We start from the raw sequence: 23963 nt of genomic DNA, 5'->3' as shown, positions 1-23963 counted from the left end.
TTAAACAACAGGAATTCTGCAGATGCTGGAAATTCAAGCAACACACATCAAAGTTGCTGGTGAACGCAGCAGGCCAAGCAGCATCTGTAGGAAGAGGTGCAGTCGACGTTTCAGGCCGAGACCCTTCGTCAGGACTAACTGAAGGAAGAGTGAGTAAGGGATTTGATCTCCCCCTCCCCCTCCAACTTTCAAATCCCTTACTCACTCTTCCTTCAGTTAGTCCTGACGAAGGGTCTCGGCCTGAAACGTCGACTGCACCTCTTCCTACAGGTGAAAAACTTTGTTTTGTGTGCCACCCATGTGGATGATTTCACCACATCGGTACATCAAAGTAGTACAAGGGGATAAAGAACAACAGAGTGCAGAATCCAGTGTTGAAGTTATGGAGAAAGCACAGTGCAGGCAGGCAATAAGGTGCAAGACCCTAACAAGGTAGATGTGAGATCAAGAGTTCATCTTAGTGTACCCAAGAGGTCTGTTCAATAGTCTTACAACGGGATAGAAGCTTTTCTTGAGTCTAGTGGCACATGCTTTCAGATTTTGTATCTTCTGCCTGATGGATGGAAGGGGGAGAAGATACAATGAGTGGTGGGAGGGTCTTTAATTAAGCAAGAGATATGGACAGAGTCCATGGAAGGGAGGCTGGTTTCTGTGATGCACTGAGCAGCGTCCACAACTCTCTGCAGTTTTTTGTTGCTTGAGCAAAGCAGGCAGCACACCAAGCCATGAGAGTTACTCAGCATAGAAACAGGCCCAATTACTGCCACTTGTCCATACTGACCAATCACACCAGTCTGTGAGAGTTACACAGCATAGAGACAGGCCCATCACCGTGACTTGTCCATGCTGACCAAAGCACACCAAGCCATGAGAGTTACTCAGCATAGAAACAGGTCCATCACCTCAACTTGTCCATGCTGACCAAGTTGCCTAACTTAGTTAGTCCCATTTTCCTGCATTTTCCCATATCCCTCTAAACCTTTCTTTTCCATGTACCCGTTCAAATTACTTTCAAATCACTGTCTGAGACACACTACTTCACACTACTACACTGGGGAGGAGGTACAGGAGCCTAAAGGTCCAGACTCAATGTCTTAAGAACAGCCTTTTCCCATCCAACATCACATAATGAATACAGGTCCATAAACCCATATTCATTATCACTATAATTTATTAGTTCTTATAAATTACAGTATTTTTATGCCTGGCACTGTATTGCTGCCACAAATCAATAAATTTTACAATCAATGTCAGTGATAATAAACTTGGTTTTGATTCTAGATATTTTGACTCCGTGAAAAAAGATACTGGCTCCTTGTTTATGACTCTCATAATTTTATAAACTTCTATCAAGTCTTCCCTCAACCTCTGTTGCTCCAGAGAGAACAATGCAAATATGTCTAACCTCTCCTCACTGCATGTGTCTTCTCCTCACTGCGTGTGTCCGCTCCTCACTGCAAGAGGTAATGTGGCAAATCTTTTCTGCATCCTCTCCAAAGTCTCCACATCCTCCCTCTAATAGGACAGCTAGAATGGAACACAGTTCTCCAGAGGGAGCCTAACTACAGTTTTATGAAGTGCAACATAACCTCCCAACTTTTGAACTCAACACTGTGGCTAAGGAAGGCAAGTTTGCCATGTGTGCTCTTTGCCACTGTATCGATCTATGCATCCACTTTCAGAGAGGTGTGGACCTGGACCAGGCTTTCCTTGCAATTGAAACCATCTAGCCAAAGCAACACCTAGATCTTCTTGGCACCCTCTCCACTGTAATCACATCATTCCCGGAGTGCGGCGAGCAGAACTGTACACAGTACTCCATTTTGGCCAAACCACTGTTGTACGAAGTTGCACCATAATCTCACTGCTTTTATATTCTATGGCCCAGTTAATGAAGGCAGATCATCCTTTACCCTTCTCTTTCATTTCCTTATCTTCCTGTGCTGCCATCTTCTGGGATGAAGGTCCCTCTGTTCCCACAGCCTTACCTTCATTGTAATTGAGAATTGATTTATTATTGTCACACAAAGTGAAAAGCTTTCATTGATATGCCACCCAGACAAAAGATTTCAAACATAAATGCATCAAGAAACACAAAAGTACAAAAAAAAGCAGCCCAGAATACAGAATATAGTGTTACGTGAACAGAGAAAGTGAAGCGCAGGGATACAATAAAGTACAATGGTTATGACATGGTAGACTAAGAGATCAAGAATTCTTCTCTACTGTATAATTGGTCTCTTCAGAAATGTTTTAACAGCGGGACAGAAGCTGCCCTTGGCAATGGTTGTACGTGTTCTCTAGCTTTTGTATATTCTACTAGTTGGAAGTCCAAAGTTCAAAGAAAATTTATTATCAAAGTACGTGTATGTCACCAAATACTACCTTGAGATTCATTTTCTTGCCAGCATTTACAGGAAAATAAAGAAATACAATAGAATTTATGAAAAACTATACATAAAGACTGACCAACAACCAATGTGCAAAAGAAAACAAATCACGCAAATAATAGAAAAGAAAAGTAAATAAATAATACTGAGAACATGAGTTGTAGAGTCCTTAGGTTGTGGAGTCAGTTGAGTGAAATTATCCAGACTGGTTCATTACTCTGATGGTTGTAGGACAATTCTTGAACCTAGTGGTGCGAGACCCGGCGTAAGGCTCCTGAACCTGCCGCCTGATGGTAGCAGCAAGAGAGCATGGCGAGGATGGTGGGGGTCCTTGATGATGGACGCTGCTTTCCTGTGGCAGTGTTCCTTGTAAATGTGCTCAAAGATGGGAGGGCTTTGCCTGTGATGGGCTGGGCTGTATCCATTACTTCTGTAGACTTTTTTGTTCCTGGGCATTGGTATCTCCATACTAGGCTGTGATGCAATGAGTCAGGATACTCTGCATTGTGCATCAATAGAGTTTGTCAAAGGTTCAGATGACATGCTGAATCTGCACAAACTTCTGATAAAGTGAAGGTGCTGTTGTGTCTCCTTTGTGATGGCACTTACATACTGGTCCCAGGACAGGTCCTCTGATATGCTCACGCCAAATAATTTAAAGCTACTTTGAGGGTGTCAGTAACAAGAAGGATGAGCACCATCAAGGTCCTATGTGATAACGTATAAGAGGATTTACCCTGGGCCCAACACATTGATGTCATCACAAAGAAAACATGCCACTGGCTCTACTTCATTAGGAGTTAGAAGGGATTTGATATGCCACTTACAAATTTCTACGGATGTACCGTGGAGGACATTCTGACTGGCTGTCTCCCAGCCCGGTATGGAGGCCCCAGCGCACAGGATCGCAAGAGGCTTCGGAGGTTTGCAGGCTCAACCAGTTCCCTCACAGGCACAGCCCTTCCCATCATCAAGGACATCTTAAACAGGTGGAGGTGATGCCTAAGGAAGGCAGCATTAATCACTAAAGACCCTCACTCTTAAACATCGCATTTTCCCCACTTCCTCTGGCAGTTCACCCCACATATCCACCATCTCTGTGTCACTTTTCCCTTTGATTCACCTTAATATCTTTCCCCTCTCATCTTAAACCTATGTGCTCTAGTTTTAGACTCCCTGACCCTGGGAAAGACACTGTGACCATCCACCATGTCCCTGATGATTTTGTAAATCGTTGTCAGGTCACCCTTTATTCAGTATTAGTTATAGGGTCATAGAGCCATAAAAAGTTACAGCACAGAAACAGGCCATTCAGCCCACTGAGTCTATGCTGACCATCAGGCACCCATCCTACACTGAACACATTTTATACTCCGCACACCCTCCACCCATCCCCACCCCTGCAGGTTCTAGTGTTTTTTTGCACAGAAGGGGCAATTTACCGCACCACCAAAACCACCAACATTGGGTTGTGAAAGGAATATGGAGCACCCTGAGGAAACCCATGCGATCATGCAGACTCCACATAGATAGTGCCAGAGGTCCATAAGGCCATGACATAGGAGCAGAATCAGGCCATTCATCCCATCGAGTCTGCTCTGCCATTCCATCATGGTCGATTTACTGTAATTCTAAATCCCATTCTCCTGCCTTCTCCCTGTAACCTTTGACACCCTTACTAATCAAGAGCCTATCAATCTTTGCCCTTAAATATACCCAATGACTTGCCTCCATGGCTGTCTGTGGCAGTGAATTTCACAGATTCACCAGCCTCTGATTAAAGAAATTCCTCCTCCTCTCTATTCTGAAGGGATGTTCTTGTACTTTGATTTCCCCATTGTAGGAAACATCCTCTCCATGTCCACTCTGTCTTGGCCGTTCAACTTTCGATAGATTTCATTGAAATCCCCCTCATTCTTTTAAACTCAAGTGAGTACCAGAGTAATCAAACACGCCTCATACATTAACCCTTTCATTCCCAGGACAGTTCTCCTGAACCTCCTCTGGATCCTCTCCAATGTCAGCACATCCTTTCTTAGGTAAGGGCAGCAAGACAAGTGAGGCCTCACCAGTACCCTTTAAAGCTTCATCATTACATCCTTACTTTTATATTCTCGTCCTCTTGAAATTAATGCTAACATTGCATTTGTCTTCCTCACCACCAGCTCAACCTGCAAGTTAACCTTCAGGCAATCATGCACAAGGGCTCCCTAATTCCTCTGCACCCTTGATTTCTGAATTTGCTTCTTGTTTAGAAAATAGCTAATGCCTTTATTTCTTCTACCAAAGTCCATGACAATACACTTCCCTACACTGTACTCTATCTGCCACTTCTTTGCCCATTCTCCTAGTCTGTCTTTGAACATTCAGGATCAAAACCGGTTGGAGCTCTGCCAGTGGTGTTACCGAGAGGCCCAGAATTAGTAACTGGGTCAGTAGCCTCAGCCTCAAAGTTTGTGACGAGTATTATGCAGATCATACCTCTGGCTAGTTGCCCCAGTGCTGGACTGCTTGGTCAGGATTTATTCAGCCACTGTGTTGCACTGTTTGTATAGGGTTATAGGATTAATAAACACTGGGAACCTGTGAGTTCATTTCAGCCAGGATGATCTTGAAAAGAAGTATAGATATAATAGTGAAAAAATGTTGATTGTTGCAGCTAAATCACATGATCTTCATAAAGCTATAAAGTTCTTATTTTTCTGTTTTGGTATTAATCACAAAATTAAACTTAAGGAAAACAGACAGGAGATTCTGTGAGCCTGGTAGAGATACCCACATGGTGTGTTGCCTTCCAGGTGCCAGGGTACGGGATGTCTCGGATCGGGTCCAGAATATTCTGAAGGGAGAGGGTGAGCAGCCAGTTGTCTTGGTACACGTTCGTACCAATGACATAGATAGGAAAAGGGAGGAGGTCCTGAAGAGAGATTTCCGGGAATTAGGAAGGGAAGCTGAGAAGCAGGACCTCCAGGGTAGTAATCTCAGGATTACTACCTGTACCACGTGCTAGCAAGGGCAAGAATAGTAGGATCAGGCAGATGAATGCATGGCTGAGAGACTGGTGCAGCGGTCAGGGCTTCAGATTCTTGGATCATTGGGCTCCCTTCTGGGGGAAGTATGACGTGTCCAAAAAGGACAGGTTACACCTGAACCCGAAGGGGACCAATATCCTGGTGGGAAGGTTTAATAGAGCTGTTAGGGAGGGTTTAAACTAATTTGGCAGGGGAATGGGAACCAGAATGACAGAGCGGATGAGGGGGAAGACAGAAATAAATCTAAGATAATGAGCAGTAAAGATGTCAGGAAGAACAGGCAGAGGATGGGGCAAATTTGCAGCCGTTGGGATGAGTTGCAGTGCAATAACATTGCAGTGAAATCAAAGCAAAAAGTACCAAATACTGGTCTTAAGGTGTTATACTTAAATGCAGGCAGCATAAGGAATAAGGTGGATGATCTTGTCGTACAGCTACAGATTGGCAGGTATGATATTGTGGCCATCACTGAGACGTGGCTAAAGGATGCATGTCTCTGGGAGCTGAACATCCAAGGATACTCGGTGTATCGAAAGGATAGGCAGGTAGGCAGAGGGGGAGGCGTGGCTTTATTGGTAAGAAATGATATTAAATCATTAGAAAGAGGTGACATAGGATCGGAAGGTGCAGAATCTTTATGGGTTGAGCTAAGGAATAGCAGGGGTAAAAGGACCCTGATGGCAGTTATTTATAGGCCTCCAAACAGCTGCAATGATGTGGACTACAAATTACAACAGGAAATAGAAAAAGCTTGTCAGAAGGGCAGTGTTATGATAATTGTGGGGGATTTTAACATGCGAGTGGATTGGAAAAATCAGGTCAGCACTGGATCTCAAGAGAGAGAATTTGTAGAATGTCTGCGAGATGGCTTTTTAGAACAGCTTGTTGTTGAGCCCACTAGGGGATCGGCTGTACTGGATTGGGTATTGTGTAATGAACCGGAGGTGATTAGAGAGATTGAGGTGAAGGAACCCTTAGGAGACAGTGATCATAACATGATTGAGTTCACTGTGAAATTTGAGAAAGAGAAGCCGAAATCTGATGAGTCGGTATTTCAGTGGAGTAAAGGAAATTACAGTGGCATGAGAGAGGAACTGGCCAAAGTTGACTGGAAAGGGACACTGGCGGGAAAGACAGCAGAGCAGCAGTGGCTGAAGTTTATACGAGAAGTGAGGAAGGAGCAAGACGGATATATTCCAAAACAGAAGAAATTTTTGAATAGAAAAAGCATGCAACCGTGGCTGACAAGAGAAGTCAAAGCCAAAGTTAAAGCAAAGGAGAGGGCGTACAAGGACGCAAAAATTAGTGGGAAGATAGAGGATTGGGAAGTTTTTAAAAGCTTCCAAAAGGAAAATAAGAAGGTCATTAAGAGGGAAAAGATGAACTATGAAAGGAAGCTAGCAAATAATATCAAATAATATAAAAGCTTTTTCAAGTACATAAAGAGTAAAAGACAGGTGAGAGTAGGTATAGGACCGACAGAAAATGATGCTGGAGAAATTGTAATAGGAGATAAGGAGATGGTGGAGGAACTGAACGACTATTTTGCATCAGTCTTCACTGAGGAAGACATCCGCAGTATACTGGACACTCAAGGGTGTCAGGGAAGAGAAGTGTGCGCAGTCACAATTACAACAGAGAAAATACTCTGGAAGCTGAATAGTCTAAAGGTACATAAATCTCCCGGACCAGATGGAATGCACCCACGTGTTCTGAAGGAAGTAGCTGTGGAGATTGCGGAGGCATTAGCAATGATCTTTCAGAAGTCAATAGATTCTGTCATGGTTCCGGAGGACTGAAAGATTGCAAACGTCACTCCGCTATTTACAAACGTTTGTAAGAAGGGGGCAAGGAACCAAAAAGGAAATTATAGACCTGTTAGCTTAACATTGGTGGTTGGGAAGTTGTTGGAGTCGATTGTCAAGGATGAGGTTACAGAGTACCTGGAGGCATATGACAAGATAGGCAGAACTCAGCATGGTTTCCTTAAAGGAAAATCCTGCCTGACAAACCTATTGCAATTTTTTGAGGAAATTACCAGTAGGCTAGACAAGGGAGATGCAGTGGATGTTGTATATTTGGATTTTCAGAAGACCTTTGACAAGGTGCCACACATGAGACTACTTAACAAGATAAGAGCCCATGGAATTATGGGAAAGTTACATACGTGGATAGAGCGTTGGCTGATTGGCAGGAAATGGAGAGTGGGAATAGAGGGGTATTATTCTGGTTGGCTGCCGGTTACCAGTGGTGTTCCACAGGGATCAGTGTTGAGGCCGCTTCTTTTTACGTTGTACGTCAACGATTTGGATTATGGAGTAAACTGCTTTGTGGCTAAGTTTGCTGATGATACAAAGGTAAGTGGAGGGGCCGGTAGTGCTGAGGAAATGGAGAGTCTGCAGAGAGACTTGGATAGATTGGGAGAATGGGCAAAGAAGTGGCAAATGAAATGCAATGTTGGAAAGTATATGGTTATGCACTTTGGCAGAAGAAATAAACGGGCAGACTATTATTTAAATGGGGAGAGAATTCAAAGTTCTGAGATGCAATGGGACTTGGGAGTCCTCATGCAGGATACCCTTAAGGTTAACCTCCAGGTTGAGTCAGTGGTGAAGAAGGCGAAAGCAATGTTGGCATTCATTTCTAGAGGAATAGAATATAGGAGCAGGGATGTGATGTTGAGGCTCTATAAGGCGCTGGTGAGACCTCACTTGGAGTACTGTGGGCAGTTTTGGTCTCCTTATTTAAGAAAGGGTGTGCTGACGTTGGAGAGGGTCCAGAGAAGGTTCACTAGAATGATTCCGGGAATGAGAGGGTTAACATAGGAGGAACGTTTGTCCGCTCTTGGACTGTATTCCTTGGAGTTTAGAAGAATGAGGGGAGACCTCATAGAAACATTTTGAATGTTGAAAGGCATGGACAGAGTGGATGTGGCAAAGTTGTTTCCCATGATGGGGGAGTCTAGTACGAGAGGGCATGACTTAAGGATTGAAGGGCGCCCATTCAGAACAGAGATGCGAAGAAATTTTTTTAGTCACAGGGTGGTGAATCTATGGAATTTGTTGCCACGGGCAGCAGTGGAGGCCAAGTCATTAGGTGTATTTAAGGCAGAGATTGATAGGTATCTGAGTAGCCAGGGCATCAGTGGTTATGGTGCGAAGACGGGGGAGTGGGACTAAATGGGAGAATGGATCAGCTCATGATAAAATGGCGGAGCAGACTCAATGGGCCGAATGGCTGAGTTCTGCTCCTTTGTCTTATGGTCTAAAACTTGAATCCTGCAGATTGACAGCACTGGCAGGAGTTTGTGTTTTGAAACAAAATAATGGTGACCAGAAATGCTGACAAGAGTGCAGAGAAGATTTACTGAAGGTTGTTGTCACCCAAGGGCCTACGTTATAGAGAAAAGTTAGACAGGTTGGGACTTTATTCCTTGGAATGTAGGAGAATGAAGGATGATCTAATAGAGACCTATAAAATCACGAGGGATATGGACAGAATTTACTTAACACTCCTTATCCTATGCAAAAAGAATCAAAAACTAAAGGGCAATGGTTTTAAAGTGAGAAGAAAATGATTTAAAGGAGACCTGAAGGGAAACTTCTTCATGCAGAGGGTAATGGATATATGAAATGAGCTGCCAAAGGAAGTGGTTGGGGCAGAAACATCTGGACAGATACTACATTGATAGGTAGGGTCTAGTAGGACATTGGCCAAACACGGGCAAATGGGACGAGATTAGACTGGGAACTTGGTTGGCATGGATGAGCTGGTCTTGTGGGGCCAAAGGGCTTGTTTCTTTTGTACAACTCTATGACTCTAGCTGAGATGAGCACAGGATATGGAAAGGTGTAAGGAGGTGTTGAGCTGTTATCTATCGGCCGATAGAGGAAAACAATGCTGTGACTAACTGGTTACTGACGGATAACAGAAAAGAATAAATCTATTGTTCAATATTTACAGTGTGAGAGATGGCACAGAATGGCCATAAATGGTAAGGGGGTGTGCGAGATGGAATGTCAAGGCAGAAACTGCAGAGGCAAACAGGGACAATGTAGAGTTTTCTTTTAGGCTCTGACAAACCCAAGAACAGGGCCAAGTGTATCACTCAGAGCGTAAGGGGCAAATTACGGAATGAGTGAATGTTATAGAACGATGCCAATGGAGTGCCATGAGATAGATAGTTGTGACAGACCCACCCACAAGTTTTGAATGTTCAGCCACCATCTGTGAGACTAATCCAGCACTGCAAACATGCCCTCGCAACCCACACAGGTTAAGGGACGGTGGGGGCTTTGTAGGCGTTTTCAGTGGCATAAGCTGGACTTCAGCAGCGAGGGTTGGCTGATGGGCAATCACCAGAGGTGGCATTTCAGCAGCAGGGCGGCTGGCTGGTACAAGGGAACAGCAGGAGAAGGCGATTGGCTTTGCTTCATTACCTGAGGCATTCTGCAGCTGCAAAAAGAGCAAGTAGTCAGATGGAGTTCGCTAGACCTCCTGAACATGCCCTGCCCTGCAGTAAGTTGCATTTGCCAGAGAGCCAGCAGTACATTTTAGCCCATTTGATATGCTGGTTATATAACGTGCTGACATTGCTTGGTCTGGGCGCTAATGCTGCTTATATAAAGCATGGACACTAGTTATATAATGGCAAGTTCTTCTGCTGCTGACTATATAATGTGTCATTGTGGGATGTGATTGTTATGTACTAACACTAATTAGTTAAGAACTAGTGCCAGTCACATGATGTGTTTGCAGTGGTAATGTCAGTATGAAGTGCTGACACTGTTTGCCTGGAGTGCCGATGCGGTAACATTATGTGCCTCTGCTGGTACGGTAACACAGTGATGCTGATTAGGCTTACTGTTATTACAGATGCTGTCTTATGTTGTGTAGTGCTGGCTGGTTATATAATGTGCTGGCGAGGCCTGATCCTCATGTAGAATCTTTGTTCCTACTTTAATTTTATGATTTGTCATAATTAAAGCTAAGTTATGATCACTGCACAAGCTGCTCTCCATTCAACTGCCCAAAGTACTCATGTTATTTAATGTACTTCATTATGTCCCCCCTTCAGTACCCTGTTTATTCTCCTCCATTGATGCTGCCTTACTTGCTGAGTTCCATCCACATGTGTTTACGTGTGTTGTTCTAAATTTCCAGCATTTGCAGAATCCCTTGTGTTTAGTGTTCAAGTCTTACCTCTTTCCCACTCCTCTGCTCTCACCCTCCTCCTTCTGGACAGAACAAGAACAGAATAGCCCTGTCCTCACTTTAAATCCCACCAGCCTCCCCATTCAACACATCATCCTTTGTAGTTTCCTCCCGTTCCAACAAGATTTCTCCACTCGGCACTTTCCTTTCAGCATTGTGAATCTCGTGTCGTGGTTTCAGAAGAACAACCTAGCCCACAACATCAGCAAGATGAAAGAGCTGGTGTTGATGTAAGGGAGCTGGGCTGAGGGTGTGTGTGTGTGTGTGTGGTGGTGGTGGTGGTGCTGGGGTGGGGCTGGAGTATGAATGCTATCCTGTCCTCATCAGTGGAGTTGTTGTAGAGATGGTAAACTCCTCCAAGCTCCCAGACATCTATATCTCCAGCAACCTTACCTGCTCCCTTCACACTGATGCATGTACTTTCTTAGGCATCTGAGAAGACTTGGCATGTCCTGAGGATTCTCTTGAGCTTCTGTGGATGTGCTGTAGAAGGTATTTTGATGGGCTGAATCTCAGTCTGCCACGACAGCTGCTCTGCTCTTGACCAATGGAACCTACAGAGAAGAGTGTGTATCCACAACCCTCTCTGTGGAAAACCTGTCCCACAGAATCTCTCCCCTCTCACCTTAAACTTTAGTTTTAGACTCACCTACCCAGCGAAAACGAAAGTGACTATTTACTCTATTAATGCCCTTGGTTATTTTATAAATCACAGCCTCCCTACCCATCCATCTCTCCCTATAACTCAGCCTTTCTAATCCCGGCAAACTACTTGTGTATTTTGTCAGTACCTTCTCCAGCTTTGCCACTGCCTTCCCATGGCATGGGAGCAGAACTACATGTGATCTTCCAAGTGCAGTCTTACTAAACACTTGTACAGCTGCAAGTTGAAGTTCCAGGTCTTGTTGACACAAAAGAATCAGTAGCTGGGACAAGCTCAGTGGGTCAAAAGCAGCATCGGGGTGGGGGTGGGGGGGGAGTAATTGCTGGGAATTGGGTCAAAACCCTACATTAGATTGCTTGTTGTCCCAACTCTTCCTGAAAGAAATCTGCCATATTTTGCTGGTTTGTCTGTTGTGCAACTCTTATCTCATGGAGTCAGAGTCATGCAGCCTTTGGCTCAACTGGTCCACACTGACCAAATTTCCCATCTAATCTAATTTTCCCACATTTAGCGTATATCCCTCTAAACCTTTCCCATCCAAGAGAAAATCTGCAGATGCTGGAAATGCAAGCAACACACACAAAATGCTGGAGGAACTCAGTAGGCCAGGCAGCATCTGAGGAAAGGAATACAGTTGAAGTTTCATAAGGACTGGAGAAAAAAAGGTGATAGGTGAAACCGGGGGGGGGGGGCGGGGGTGAAGTAAAGAGCTGGGAAAATGATTGATGAAAGAGGTACTGGGCTGGATAAGGGGGAATCTGATAGGAGAGGACAGAAGGCCATGGAAGAAAGGATAGAGGGAGGAGAACCAGAGGGAGTCGATAGGCAAGTAAGGAGACAAGGTGAGAGAGGGAAATGGGAATGGGGAATGATTAATGGAGGGGGGGGGCTTCTTCTATAATATACCCTAGGGCTCTACCATTCACTGTGAAAGGCTTATTTTCCTTCGTTTTCCCAAAATGCAACAGTTTGCACCTACCCAAATTAAACTCCATTTGTCATTTCTTGGCCCAATTACCCAGCTGTCAAGATCCCTCTGTAAATCATGATAACCATCTTCATTGACAATGACCCCACCTGCTTTAGATTCATCCACCAACTTACCAGCCATGCCTTGTACATTTGCATCCAAATCACTGATATGGATGTCAAATAACAACAGGCCTCGCCCTGAGCCCTGGAGAACACTAGTAATCACAGGCCTCCGGTTCGAAAAACAACCCAACTTCACTTTCTAGTTCCTGCCATTAAGCTAATAGTGTATCGATTTAACTAGCTCTCCATGAATCCCATGCATTCTATTGCAGTCTATCGTGCAGAACCTTATCAAAGACCTTATTGAAGTCCATATAGACCACATCTACCATCCTCTCCTAATTGATCTTTTTAGACCATAAGACCATAAGACAAAGGAGCAGAAGTAGGCCATTCGGCCCATCGAGTCTGCTCCGGCATTTTATCATGAGCTGATCCATTTTATCCTATTTAGTCCCACTGCCCCGCCTTCTCACCATAACCTTTGATGCCCTGGCTACTCAGATACCTCTCAATCTCTGCCTTAAATACGCCCAATGACTTGGCCTCCACTGCTGCCCGTGGCAACAAATTCCATAGATTCACCACCCTCTGACTAAAAAAATTTCTTCGCACTTCTGTTTTGAAAGGGTGCCCTTCAATCCTGAAGTCATGCCCTCTTGTACTAGACTCCCCCATCATAGGAAACAACTTTGCCACATCTACTCTGTCCATGCCTTTTAACATTCGAAATGTTTCTATGAGTTCTCCCCTCATTCTTCTAAACTCCAAGGAATACAGTCCAAGAGCGGACAAACGTTCCTCATATGTCAACCCTCTCATTCCCGGAATCATTCTCGTGAATCTTCTCTGTACCCTCTCCAACGTCAGCACATCCTTTCTTAAATAAGGAGACCAAAACTGCCCACAGTACTCCAAGTGAGGTCTCACCAGCGCCTTATAGAGCCTCAACATCACATCCCTGCTCCTATACTCTATTCCTCTAGAAATGAATGCCAACATTGCATTCACCTTCTTCACTACCGACTCAACCTGGAGGTTAACTTTAAGGGTATCCTGTACGAGGACTCCCAAGTCCCGTTGCATCTCAGAACTTTGAATTCTTTCCCCATTTAAATAATAGTCTGCCTGTTTATTTTTTCTGCCAAAGTGCATAACCATACACTTTCCAACATTGTATTTCATTTGCCACTTCTCTGCCCATTCTTCCAATCTATCCAAGTCTCTCTGCAGACTCTCCGTTTCCTCAGCACTACCGGCCCCTCCACCTATCTTCGTATCGTCAGCAAACTTAGCCACAAAGCCATCTATTCCATAATCCAGATCGTTGATGTACAATGTAAAAAGAAGCGGCCCCAACACTGATCCCTGTGGAACACCACTGGTATCCGGCAGCCAACCAGAATAATACCCCTCTATTCCCACTCTCTGTTTCCTGCCAATCAGCCAACGCTCTATCCACGTATGTAACTTTCCTGTAATTCCATGGGCTCTTATCTTGTTAAGTAGCCTCATGTGTGGCACCTTGTCAAAGGCCTTCTGAAAATCCAAATATACAACATCCACTGCATCTTCCTTGTCTAGCCTACTGGTAATTTCCTCAAAAAATTGTAATAGGTTTGTCAGGCAGGATTTTGTCATATGCCTCCAGGTACTCTGTAACCTCATCCTTGACAATCGACTCCAACAACTTCCCAACCACTGACGTCAAACTAACAGGTCTATAATTTCCTTTTTGCTTCCTTGCCCCCTTCTTAAATAGCGGAGTGACATTTGCAATCTTCCAGTCTTCCGGAACCATGCCAGAATCTATCGACTTTTGAAAGATCATCGCTAATGCCTCCGCAATCTCCACAGCTACTTCCTTCAGAACATGAGGGTGCATTCCATCTGGTCCAGGAGATTTATCAACCTTTTGCCTATTCAGCTTCCTGAGTACTTTCTCTGTCGTAATTGTAACTGCGCACACTTCTCTTCCCTGCCACCCTTGAGTATCCGGTATCCTGCTGTCTTCCTCAGTGAAGACTGATGCAAAATACTTGTTCAGTTCCTCTGCCATCTCCTCATCTCCCATTACAATTTCTCCAGCATCATTTTCTATCGGTCCTATATCTACTCTCACCTGTCTTTTACTCTTTATATACTTGAAAAAGCTTTTAGTATCCTCTTTGATATTATTTGCTAGTTTCCTTTCATAGTTAATCTTTTCTCTCTTAATGACCTTCTTGGTTTCCTTTTGTAAGGTTTTAAAAACTTCCCAATCCTCTGTCTTCCCACTAATTTTTGCTTCCTTGTATGCCCTCTCCTTTGCTTTAACTTTGGCTTTGACTTCTCTTGTCAACCACGGTTGCATCCTTTTTCCACTTGAAAATTTCTTCTTTTTTGGAATATACCTGTCTTGCACATTCCTCATTTCTCGCATAAACTCCAGCCACTGCTGCTCTGCTGTCTTTCCCACCAGTGTCTCTTTCCAGTCAACTTTGGCCAGTTCCTCTCTCATGCCACTGTAATTTCCTTTACTCCACTGAAACACCGACACATCAGATTTCGGCTTCTCTTTTTCTAATTTCACAGTGAACTCAGTCATGTTATGATCACTGCCTCCTAAGGGTTCCTTCAACTCAATCTCTCCAATCACCTCTGGTTCATTACACAATACCCAATCCAGTACAGCCGATCCCCTAGTGGGCTCAACAACAAGCTGTTCTAAAAAGCCATCTCGCAGACATTCTACAAATTCTCTCTCTTGAGATCCAGTGCCGACCTGATTTTTCCAATCTACTCGCATGTTAAAATCCCCCACAATTATCATAACACTGCCCTTCTGACAAGCCTTTTCTATTTCCAGTTGTAATTTGTAGTCCACATCACTGCAGCTGTTTGGAGGCCTATAAATAACTGCCATCAGGGTCCTTTTACCCCTGCTATTCCTTAGCTCAACCCATAAAGATTCTGCACCTTCCGATCCTATATCACCTCTTTCTAATGATTTAATATCATTTCTTACCAATAAAGCCACGCCTCCCCCTCTGCCTACCTTCCTATCCTTCCGATACACCGTGTATCCTTGGACGTTCAGCTCCCAGAGACATGCATCCTTTAGCCAGGTCTCAGTGATGGCCACAATATCATACCTGCCAATCTGTAGCTGTACAACAAGATCATCCACCTTATTCCTTATGCTGCGTGCATTTAAGTACAACACCTTAAGACCAGTATTTGATACTTTTTGCTTTGATTTCACTGCAACTTTATTGCACTTCAACTCATCCCAATGGCTACACATTTGCCCCATCACCTGGCTGTCTTTCCTGACATCTTTACTGCTCACTATCTTAGATTTATTTCTGTTTTCCCCTTCCTCTGCTCCAGCATTCCGGTTCCCATCCCCCTGCCAAATTAGTTTAAACCCTCCCTAACAGCTCTATTAAACTTTCCCGCCAGGATATTGGTCCCCTTCGGGTTCAGGTGTAACCTGTCCTTTTTGAACAGGTCATACTTTCCCCAGAAGAGATCCCAATTATCCAAGAATCTGAAGCCCTGCCCCCTACACCAGTCTCTCAGCCACGCATTCATCTGCCTGATCCGACGACTCTTGCCCTTGCTAGCACGTGGCACAGGTAGCAATCCTGAGATTACTACCCTGGAGGTTACTTAGTTACTTCTTCAAAAACCTCTATCACATTCATAAGACCTGATCTCCCATGCACAAAGCCATGAATCCTGTCTCTTAGAATCCCCTTCAGTAACTTACTGGAGAGGATTCTGAGAGTTACTGATGTTAGGTTCACTGGCCTGAGTCACTGAGCAGTTCCTCATGACTCCCATGTATCTACAAGTCAAAATTTAAGTTGGTGTCCCTGAGCCTTGAACCATCCCATCTCTATACTAAGTATGACACGATCTATGAAATTTCTTCTAAAGCTTCCTTGCTCCAAGAACAGCCCTACGCTCTCAATTTTTAAGTTGGGGCTGAAATCCCTCCTCTCTGTAACCATTCCAATAAATCTTTTCTTCTTTCACTTGAAGATCCTCATGTTCTTCCCAAAATGTTGTGACTAGAACTGGATGCAATGAGGCGAAGTAAAAAGTCCATTGATGGCAAGCAGGGAGTTGAGAAAAGACAGGGAACAAACATAGAACACATTCTGAAGGTGTATGGACAGGAAAACTGTTGTAAGAGGAGAGGAATAGGAAATCTACCCATAGTAACAGAGGAATGAATGAGGTACTGAATGAATATTTTACATCAAATCTTTCCCAAAGTAGTAGTTGCTATTAGAACTTCAGCTGTTATTGTGATTCAGGATGGGTTAAAATTGCTTGAAGTGTTTGCAGTACTAGAAAGGGCACTTGTCCTCTCTCAGGTCATAACAGAAGAAATGGGAGTTGGTTCTGGACTTCAGGAAGGGGAAATCAGAAGAACACACACCTGTCTTCATTGAGGGGCCAGCGGTAGATAGTGTAAACAGCTTCAAGTTCCTGTCCAAGGCCATTACCAATGGGGTCAAGTCTGCTGTGGGACGGGTGATCCACCTGAACTAAACCTGTGCTGTACTTGCCAGGAAGATTTCTTGCACCCTTGCACTGCTCAGGGATCCCATGCTTAACTCAGTGGTTCCCAAACATTTTTGGGTTACCGCTCCCTTGGCTCCCAGACCACATCTCCAGCAGCTCACGCTCCTTTTCCAGCCATTACATAAAAACTATAAAGAATTTTGATTTACGATGCACAGTGAAAAAGAATAGGAACTAAATATTCAAAATAGCGACAAATAATTGGAAAAACTATAAAACCTATTTAAAGATACAAATAAAATTATTTCTTTTCTTAATTACAGTGAAACTATTTTCATCAACAATTTTAGAGCGTACAGTAGAAGTCCAAACATTCACTACTTTGCTTTTTCACCTTTCAATGGGATGGACAGGCTTGGTCCAGTGATATCAGCTTCTCAACATCAGGCTGAGTGTCACTCAGAAGGAGTCTCAGATCCCCATGTTCACTAATTTGCAGTCCACTTCATTGCTTTGAGAGAAGTTAGGTGACTGTGCTCCACTAAATATGATGTTGGAAGGGCAATAAAGAACATCCTGGCTTTTTTCCACAGTGCAGGATAGTGTTCTGAGATTTCTTTCGCCAACCAAAAGTCTTAATATGATTTTTTTGAACCTCATCTTCAGCTCAAAGTCATTTTGTAGAGAGATCAGTTCTTCCTCCATCCTTCCTGTTAATTCCTCATTACAAGTGTTCAGGAATTGATTTATTACCCAATCTGGAATTTGGATCGAGAGAAGATCCTCTGAAATCTTTCTGACATGTCATTATGCAGCTCACCCAGGAGGATAAAGTATACTTGAAGTTCATCATTTGTTGTTGTCTTTCTCTCTTTCAACTCAGAGAGGCTTAGAGATTGAAAAAGGTCACCACAACAAATGTTGTACTTAAATAGGGTGAACTTGGACAGAAATGTGGAGACGACTGATTTGACTTTGATAAGATTCACATAATTTCCTTGCAATTGAAGATAGATTTCATTAAATTTTCTTTTTCAATCTTTTTATTAAGTTTCAAAATTAATAAACATAACAATAATAATAATACAAAGAGATCGGGATTACATTAATAACTGTTAACACGTACAAGCGCAGATTCCTAGTAACAAATGTAGTTTAGCCTCCCAATCTCTTAGTAACTAACCATGAAAAAGATATTTTATAAAGAGAAAAGAAACCCTAAACTAAAAAAAAAGATTGGGCTGTCATATTACATCAGCTAAAATTATTATTTGTCATCAACCCCGCTCCTCTATACGTGAACAAGAAATTACTACAAAGGATTCAGAAAGGGTCAACTTACATCATATGAAAATATTGAATAAATGGCCTCCAAGTTTCTTCAAATTTAACCGAAGAATCCATAATACTGCTCCCAATTTTTTCCAAGTTTAGGCATGCTAACGTTTGGGAAAACCATTGAAGTGTAGTAGGGGGATTGAAATCTTTCCATTTAAGTAAAATGGATCTTCTGGCTATTAATGTAACAAATGCAATTAGACGACAAGCTGATGAGGATAAATGACTAGAGTCTATCACTGGTAGTCCACACATTTCAGTAATAGGATGAGGTTGTAAATCAACACGCAGAACTACTGAAATAATATCAAAAATATCTTTCCAATATTTTTCTAGAAGAGGACAAGACCAGAACATATGTGTCAAGGAAGCTACCTCAGAATTACATCTATCACAAACAGGATTTATATGGCAGTAAAAATGAGCTAACTTATCCTTGGACATATGGGCCCTATGAACCACATTAAGTTGTATCAAAGTGTGTCTAGCACACACTGAAGAAGCATTAATTAGATGAAGAATTTTCTCCCATTTTTCTGCAGGTAAAGGTATCTGAAGTTGTCTTTCCCACTTAATTTTATCGGAAGTACCTAAGCATATTTTTATAATTAAATGATATTAAACTCTTCTGATAGGGATTTAAACTTAAAATTTTTTCTGTGACTTCAATTTGATGTGATATTGGAAAGGTAGGTAAAATAACATTCAGAAAGTTTCTAATCTGTAAATATCTGAAAAAGTGTGATCTAGGCAAATTATATTTATTAGACAACTGTTCAAAAGACATGAGACAATTATCCATGAATAAATCATGAAAACATGTTATTCCCTTTGATTTCCGTAAAAGAAAATCTTGATCAATTCTAGATGGTTGAAAGAAAAAATTAGATATAATAGAACTTAACAGGATAAATTTATTCAATCCAAAATATTTACGAAATTGAAACCATATTCGTATTGTATATTTAATTATTGAATTTATCATTTGTTTATTCAATTTAGTAAGTGCAAAGGGAAGTGCAGCCCCTAAAATAGAAGTCAATGAAAACCCCTGTGCAGACTCACGCTCAAAGTTCATCCATCGTGGACATTGAGTTTCATCCAACTCTTGTGTCCAAAACACTAAATATCAAATATTAATTGCTCAATAATAAAATCTAAGATTCAGCAAAGCCAAACCACCTTTTATTGATTTCTGTGAATATTTCTTACTTAAACTAGGATTTCTATTCTGCCATATACAAATGGTATATGAAGAAATTTTAGAATCAATAATATTAAAAAAAGATTTAGGGATAAAAATTGATACTGTCTGATGATTTCATTAAACTTAGTGAATAATTCTGATAAATATGCATTACCATCCCAAATGTTATTCTGTTGATTACAGGATAAAGTATTTGAATCTTCAAAGAATTTTATCACAGTTAGAAGAAGCACATACCGGTGAAAGCATCTCAAGCAGTTTATTTTTGAGAGCTACTGTATCTGACTTCTGTGTGCATCAGCAAATGTACAAACTGTTTATCATTCTCAATAAAAAGCTCTCAAAATAGTTGAGAATTGAGAGAATGGGACTTGATTTTATTTAGTGCTGTGATAGCAGTATATAATGATTTGTGCAGTTGATCACTTAGGTTTTTTTCTAACAAGATGTTGTCTGTGAGTTACACAGTAAATGGTAAATATGTTATGTACATCTTTTCTCAAGAAAGTAATAATCCCATGGTGGCGTCCTGCCATTGATGGTGCCCCATTTGTTGCACAAGCAAGAATGTTGGTGAGTGGAATGTACTTCCCTTTGAAAAATTTCTCAGCATACTGAAATATTGACTCCTCCTTCAAATCTACGTCTAGTCTTCTTGCAAATAACACCTCATGAAAGACACTTTCATCTTTTATGAAGTGAACATAACCAGGATGCAAAGATTCCACTCTGTTTGCAGTATGTGGGAAGTCAGGGCGAGCGCAATCGTCCCTGATGACTACACCTGCAAAAGGTGCATCCAGCTGCAGCTCCTGACAAACTGAGTTAGGGAACTGGAGCTGGATGAACTTTGGATCATTCGGGAGGCAGAGGCAGAAATAAACAGGAGTTACAGAGAGATAGTCACCCCTAAGAGTCAGGAGACAGTAGCTGGGTGACTGTCAGGAGAGGGAAGGGGAATAGACAGAATGAGCAGAGCATCCCTGTGGCCGTTCCCACCGATAATAAGTATATCATTTTGGATACTGTTGATGGGGACGATTTACCAGGGACAAGTTGCAGTGGTTGTGTCTCTGGCACCAAGATGGGACCCCCAGCTCAGAAGGGAAGGAGGGAAAAGAGGAGAGCAGTAGTGATAGGGGATTCAATAGTTAGGGGGACAGATCAGAGGTACTGTGGAAGAGATCGAGAATCCCGGATGGTCTCTGTTGCCTCCCTGGTGTCAAGGTCCGCGATATCTTGGATCGAGTTCTCAGTATTCTCAAGAGGGAGGGTGAGCAGCGGGATGTCATGGTCCATGTAGGGACCAATGACGTGGGTAGGAAGAGTGAGGAGGTCCTGAAAGGTGAGTTTAGGGAGTTAGGCGCCAAGTTAAAGGACGAGACCTCCAGGATAGCAATCTCAGGATTGCTACCAGTGCCACGTGCAGGCGGGTTTAGAAATAGTAAGATAGCACAGATCAACACGTGGCTGAAGACATGGTGCAGGAGGGAGGGCTTCAGGTTTATAGATAATTGGGCAGTTTTCCAGGAAAGGTGGGACCTGTTTCGGTGGAACGGTTTACATCTGAACTGGAGGGGGACAAATATTCTTACAGGTAGGTTTGCTAGAGAGGCTCCAGTGGATTTAAACTAGATACAAGAGGGGAGGGGAACTAGAGTGTAGGAACAGATGTAGGGAAGAAGGAAGAAAAAGGAGATAGTAAAGTTGTTTGCACCGTTAGTGATAAACAGAGAATAAGAGGTGGAAAATTCCTTTAATGCATTTATTTTAATGCTAGGAGCATTGTAACAAAAATGGATGAGCTTAGAGTATGGATTGATACCTGGAAGTATGATGTTGTAGCTATTAGTAAAACATGGTTGCAGGAGGGGTGTGATTGGCAACTAAATATTCCTGGATAATAGAATCGGAGGGACAAGAGGGGGAGGTGTTGCATTGCTTGTCAGAGAAAATATTACAGCGGTGCTCTGGCAGGATAGATTAGAGGGTTTGTCTAGGGAGGCTATTTGGGTGGAATTGAGGAATGGGAAAGGTGTAGTAACACTTATAGAGGTGTATTATAGACCACCTAATGGGGAGTGAGAATTGGAGGAGCAAATTTGTAAGGAGATAGCAGATATTTGTAGTAAGCACAAGGTTGTGATTGTGGGAGATTTTAATTTTCCACACGTAGACTGGGAAGCTCATACTGTAAAAGGGCCTGGATGGTTTGGAGTTTGTAAAATGTGTGCAGGATAGTTTTTTGCAGCAATACATAGAGGTACCAACTAGAGAAGGGGCAGTGTTGGATCTCCTGTTAGGGAATGAGATAGGTCAGGTGACGGAGGTATATGTTGGGGAGCACTTCGGGTCCAGTGATCATAATGCCATTAGATTCAATATAATTATGGAGAAGGATAGGTCTGGACCCAGGGTTGAGATTTTTGTTTGGAGAAAGGCTAACTTTAAGGTGATGTGAAAGGATTTAGAAGGAGTGGATTGGACAATTTCTTTTATGGGAAGGATGTAATAGAGAAATGGAGGTCATTTAAAGGTGAAATTTTGAGGGTACAGCATCTTTATGTTCCTCTTAGGTTGAAAGGTTAAAAGTTTGAGAGAGCCATGGTTTTCAAGGGATATTGGAAACTTGTTTCAGAAAAAGAGAGATACCTACAATAAATATAGGTTGCATGGAGTAAATGAGGTGCTCGAGGAATATAAAGAATGTAAAAAGAATCTTAAGAAAGGAATTAGAAAAGCTAAAAGAAGATACAAGGTTGCTTTGGCAAGTAAGGTGAAAATAAATCCAAACAGTTTCTACAGTTATATTAATAGCAAAAGGATAGTGAGGAATAAAATTGGTCCCTTAGAGAATCAGAGTGGACAGCTATGTGTGGAACCAAAAGAGATAGGGGAGATTTTGAACAATTTCTTTTCTTCGGTATTCACTAAGGAGAAGGATATTGAATTGTGTAAGGTAAGGGAAACAGGTAGGGAAGTTATGGAAACTATGATGATTAAAGAAGAGGAAGTACTGGCGCTTTTAAGGAATATAAAAGTGGATAAGTCTCTGGGTCCTGACAGGATATTCCCTAGGATCTTGAGGGAAGTTAGTGTAGAAATAGCAGGGGCTCTGACAGAAATATTTTAAATGTCATTAGAAATGGGGATGGTGCTGGAGGATTGGTGTATTGCTCATGTTGTTCCATTGTTTAAAAAGGGTTCTAAGAGTAAACCTAGCAATTATTGGCCTGTAAGTTTGACGCCAGTGGTGGGTAAATTAATAGAAAGTATACTTAGAGATGGTATATATAATTATCTGGATAGATAGGGTCTGATTAGGAACAGTCAACATGGATTTGTGCATGGAAGGTCATGTTTGACAAATCTTATTGAATTTTTTGAAGAGGTTAGAAAGTTGATGAGGGTAAAGCGTTGGATGTAGTCTATATGGACTTCAGTAAAGCCTTTGACAAGGTTCAACACAGAAGGTTAGTTAGGAAGGTTCAATCGTTAGGTATTAATATTGAGGTAGTAAAATGGATTCAACAGTGGCTGGATGAGAGATGCCAGAGAGTAGTGGTGGATTACTGTTTGTCAGATTGGAGGCCGGTGACTAGTAGTGTGCCTCAGGGATCTGTACTGGGTCCAATGTTGTTTGTCATATACATTAATGATCTGGATGATGGGGTGGTAAATTGGATGAGTAAGTATGCAGATGATACTAAGATAGGTGGAGTTGTGGATAATGAAGTAGGTTTTCAAAGCTTGCAGAGAGATTTAGGCCAGTTAGAAGAGTGGGCTGAAAGATGGTAGATGGAGTTTAATGCTGATAAGTGTGAGGTGCTACGTTTTGGTAGGACTAATCAAAATAGGACATACATGGTAAATGGTAGGGCATTGAAGAATGCAGTAGAACAGAGGGATCTAAGAATAATGGTGCATAGTTCCCTGAAGGTGGAATCTCATGTGGATAGGGTGGTGAAGAAAGCTTTTGGTATGCTGGCCTTTATAAATCAGAGCATTGAGTATAGGAGTTGGGATGTAATGCTAAAATTGTACAAGGCATTGGTAAGGCCAAATTTGGAGTATTGTGTACAGTTCTGGTCACCGAATTATAGGAAAGATGTCAACAAAATAGAGAGAGTACAGAGAAGATTAGAATGTTACCTGGGTTTCAGCACCTAAGTTACAGAGAAAGGTTGAACAAGTTAGGTCTTTATTCTTTGGAGCGTAGAAGGTTGAGGGGGGACTTGATAGAGGTATATAAAATTATGAGGGGGATAGATAGAGTTGACATGGATAGGCTTTTTTCATTGAGAGTAGGGGAGATTCAAACAAGAGGACATGAGTTGAGAGTTAGGGGGCAAAAGTTTAGGGGTAACATGAGAGGGAACTTCTTTACTCAGAGAGTGGTAGTTGTGTGGAATGAGCTTCCAGTAGAAGTGGTAGAGGCAGGTTCGATATTGTCGTTTAAAGTAAAATTGGATAGCTATATGGACAGGAAAGGAATGGAGGGTTATGGGCTGAGTGCAGGTCGGTGGGACTAGGAGAGAGTAAGCGTTCGGCACGGACTAGAAGGG

The 23963-nt window shown here is 42.4% G+C and overlaps 1 protein-coding gene across 3 annotated transcripts in view; it reads left to right on the top strand.

The window, feature by feature from the left end:
• The window catches only part of cnih3 (cornichon family AMPA receptor auxiliary protein 3), a 112133-nt gene that overhangs the window by 19493 nt on the left and 68677 nt on the right, over window positions 1–23963 (top strand). The window contains exon 1 of one of the 3 annotated variants that reach the window (XM_063072414.1): window positions 19928–19971. The exons of the other annotated variants lie outside the window; for them this stretch is intronic. Coding sequence (XP_062928484.1) covers window positions 19966–19971 — 6 coding nt within the window. The 5' untranslated portion in view covers window positions 19928–19965. Of the gene's footprint in view, window positions 1–19927; window positions 19972–23963 lie in introns of those variants that run through there. 3 annotated transcript variants of the gene reach the window in all.

This window comes from Mobula hypostoma, chromosome 2, assembly GCF_963921235.1.
Source record: "Mobula hypostoma chromosome 2, sMobHyp1.1, whole genome shotgun sequence".
NCBI lineage: Eukaryota > Metazoa > Chordata > Chondrichthyes > Myliobatiformes > Myliobatidae > Mobula > Mobula hypostoma.
This window is presented reverse-complemented; position numbering and strand designations above follow the sequence as displayed.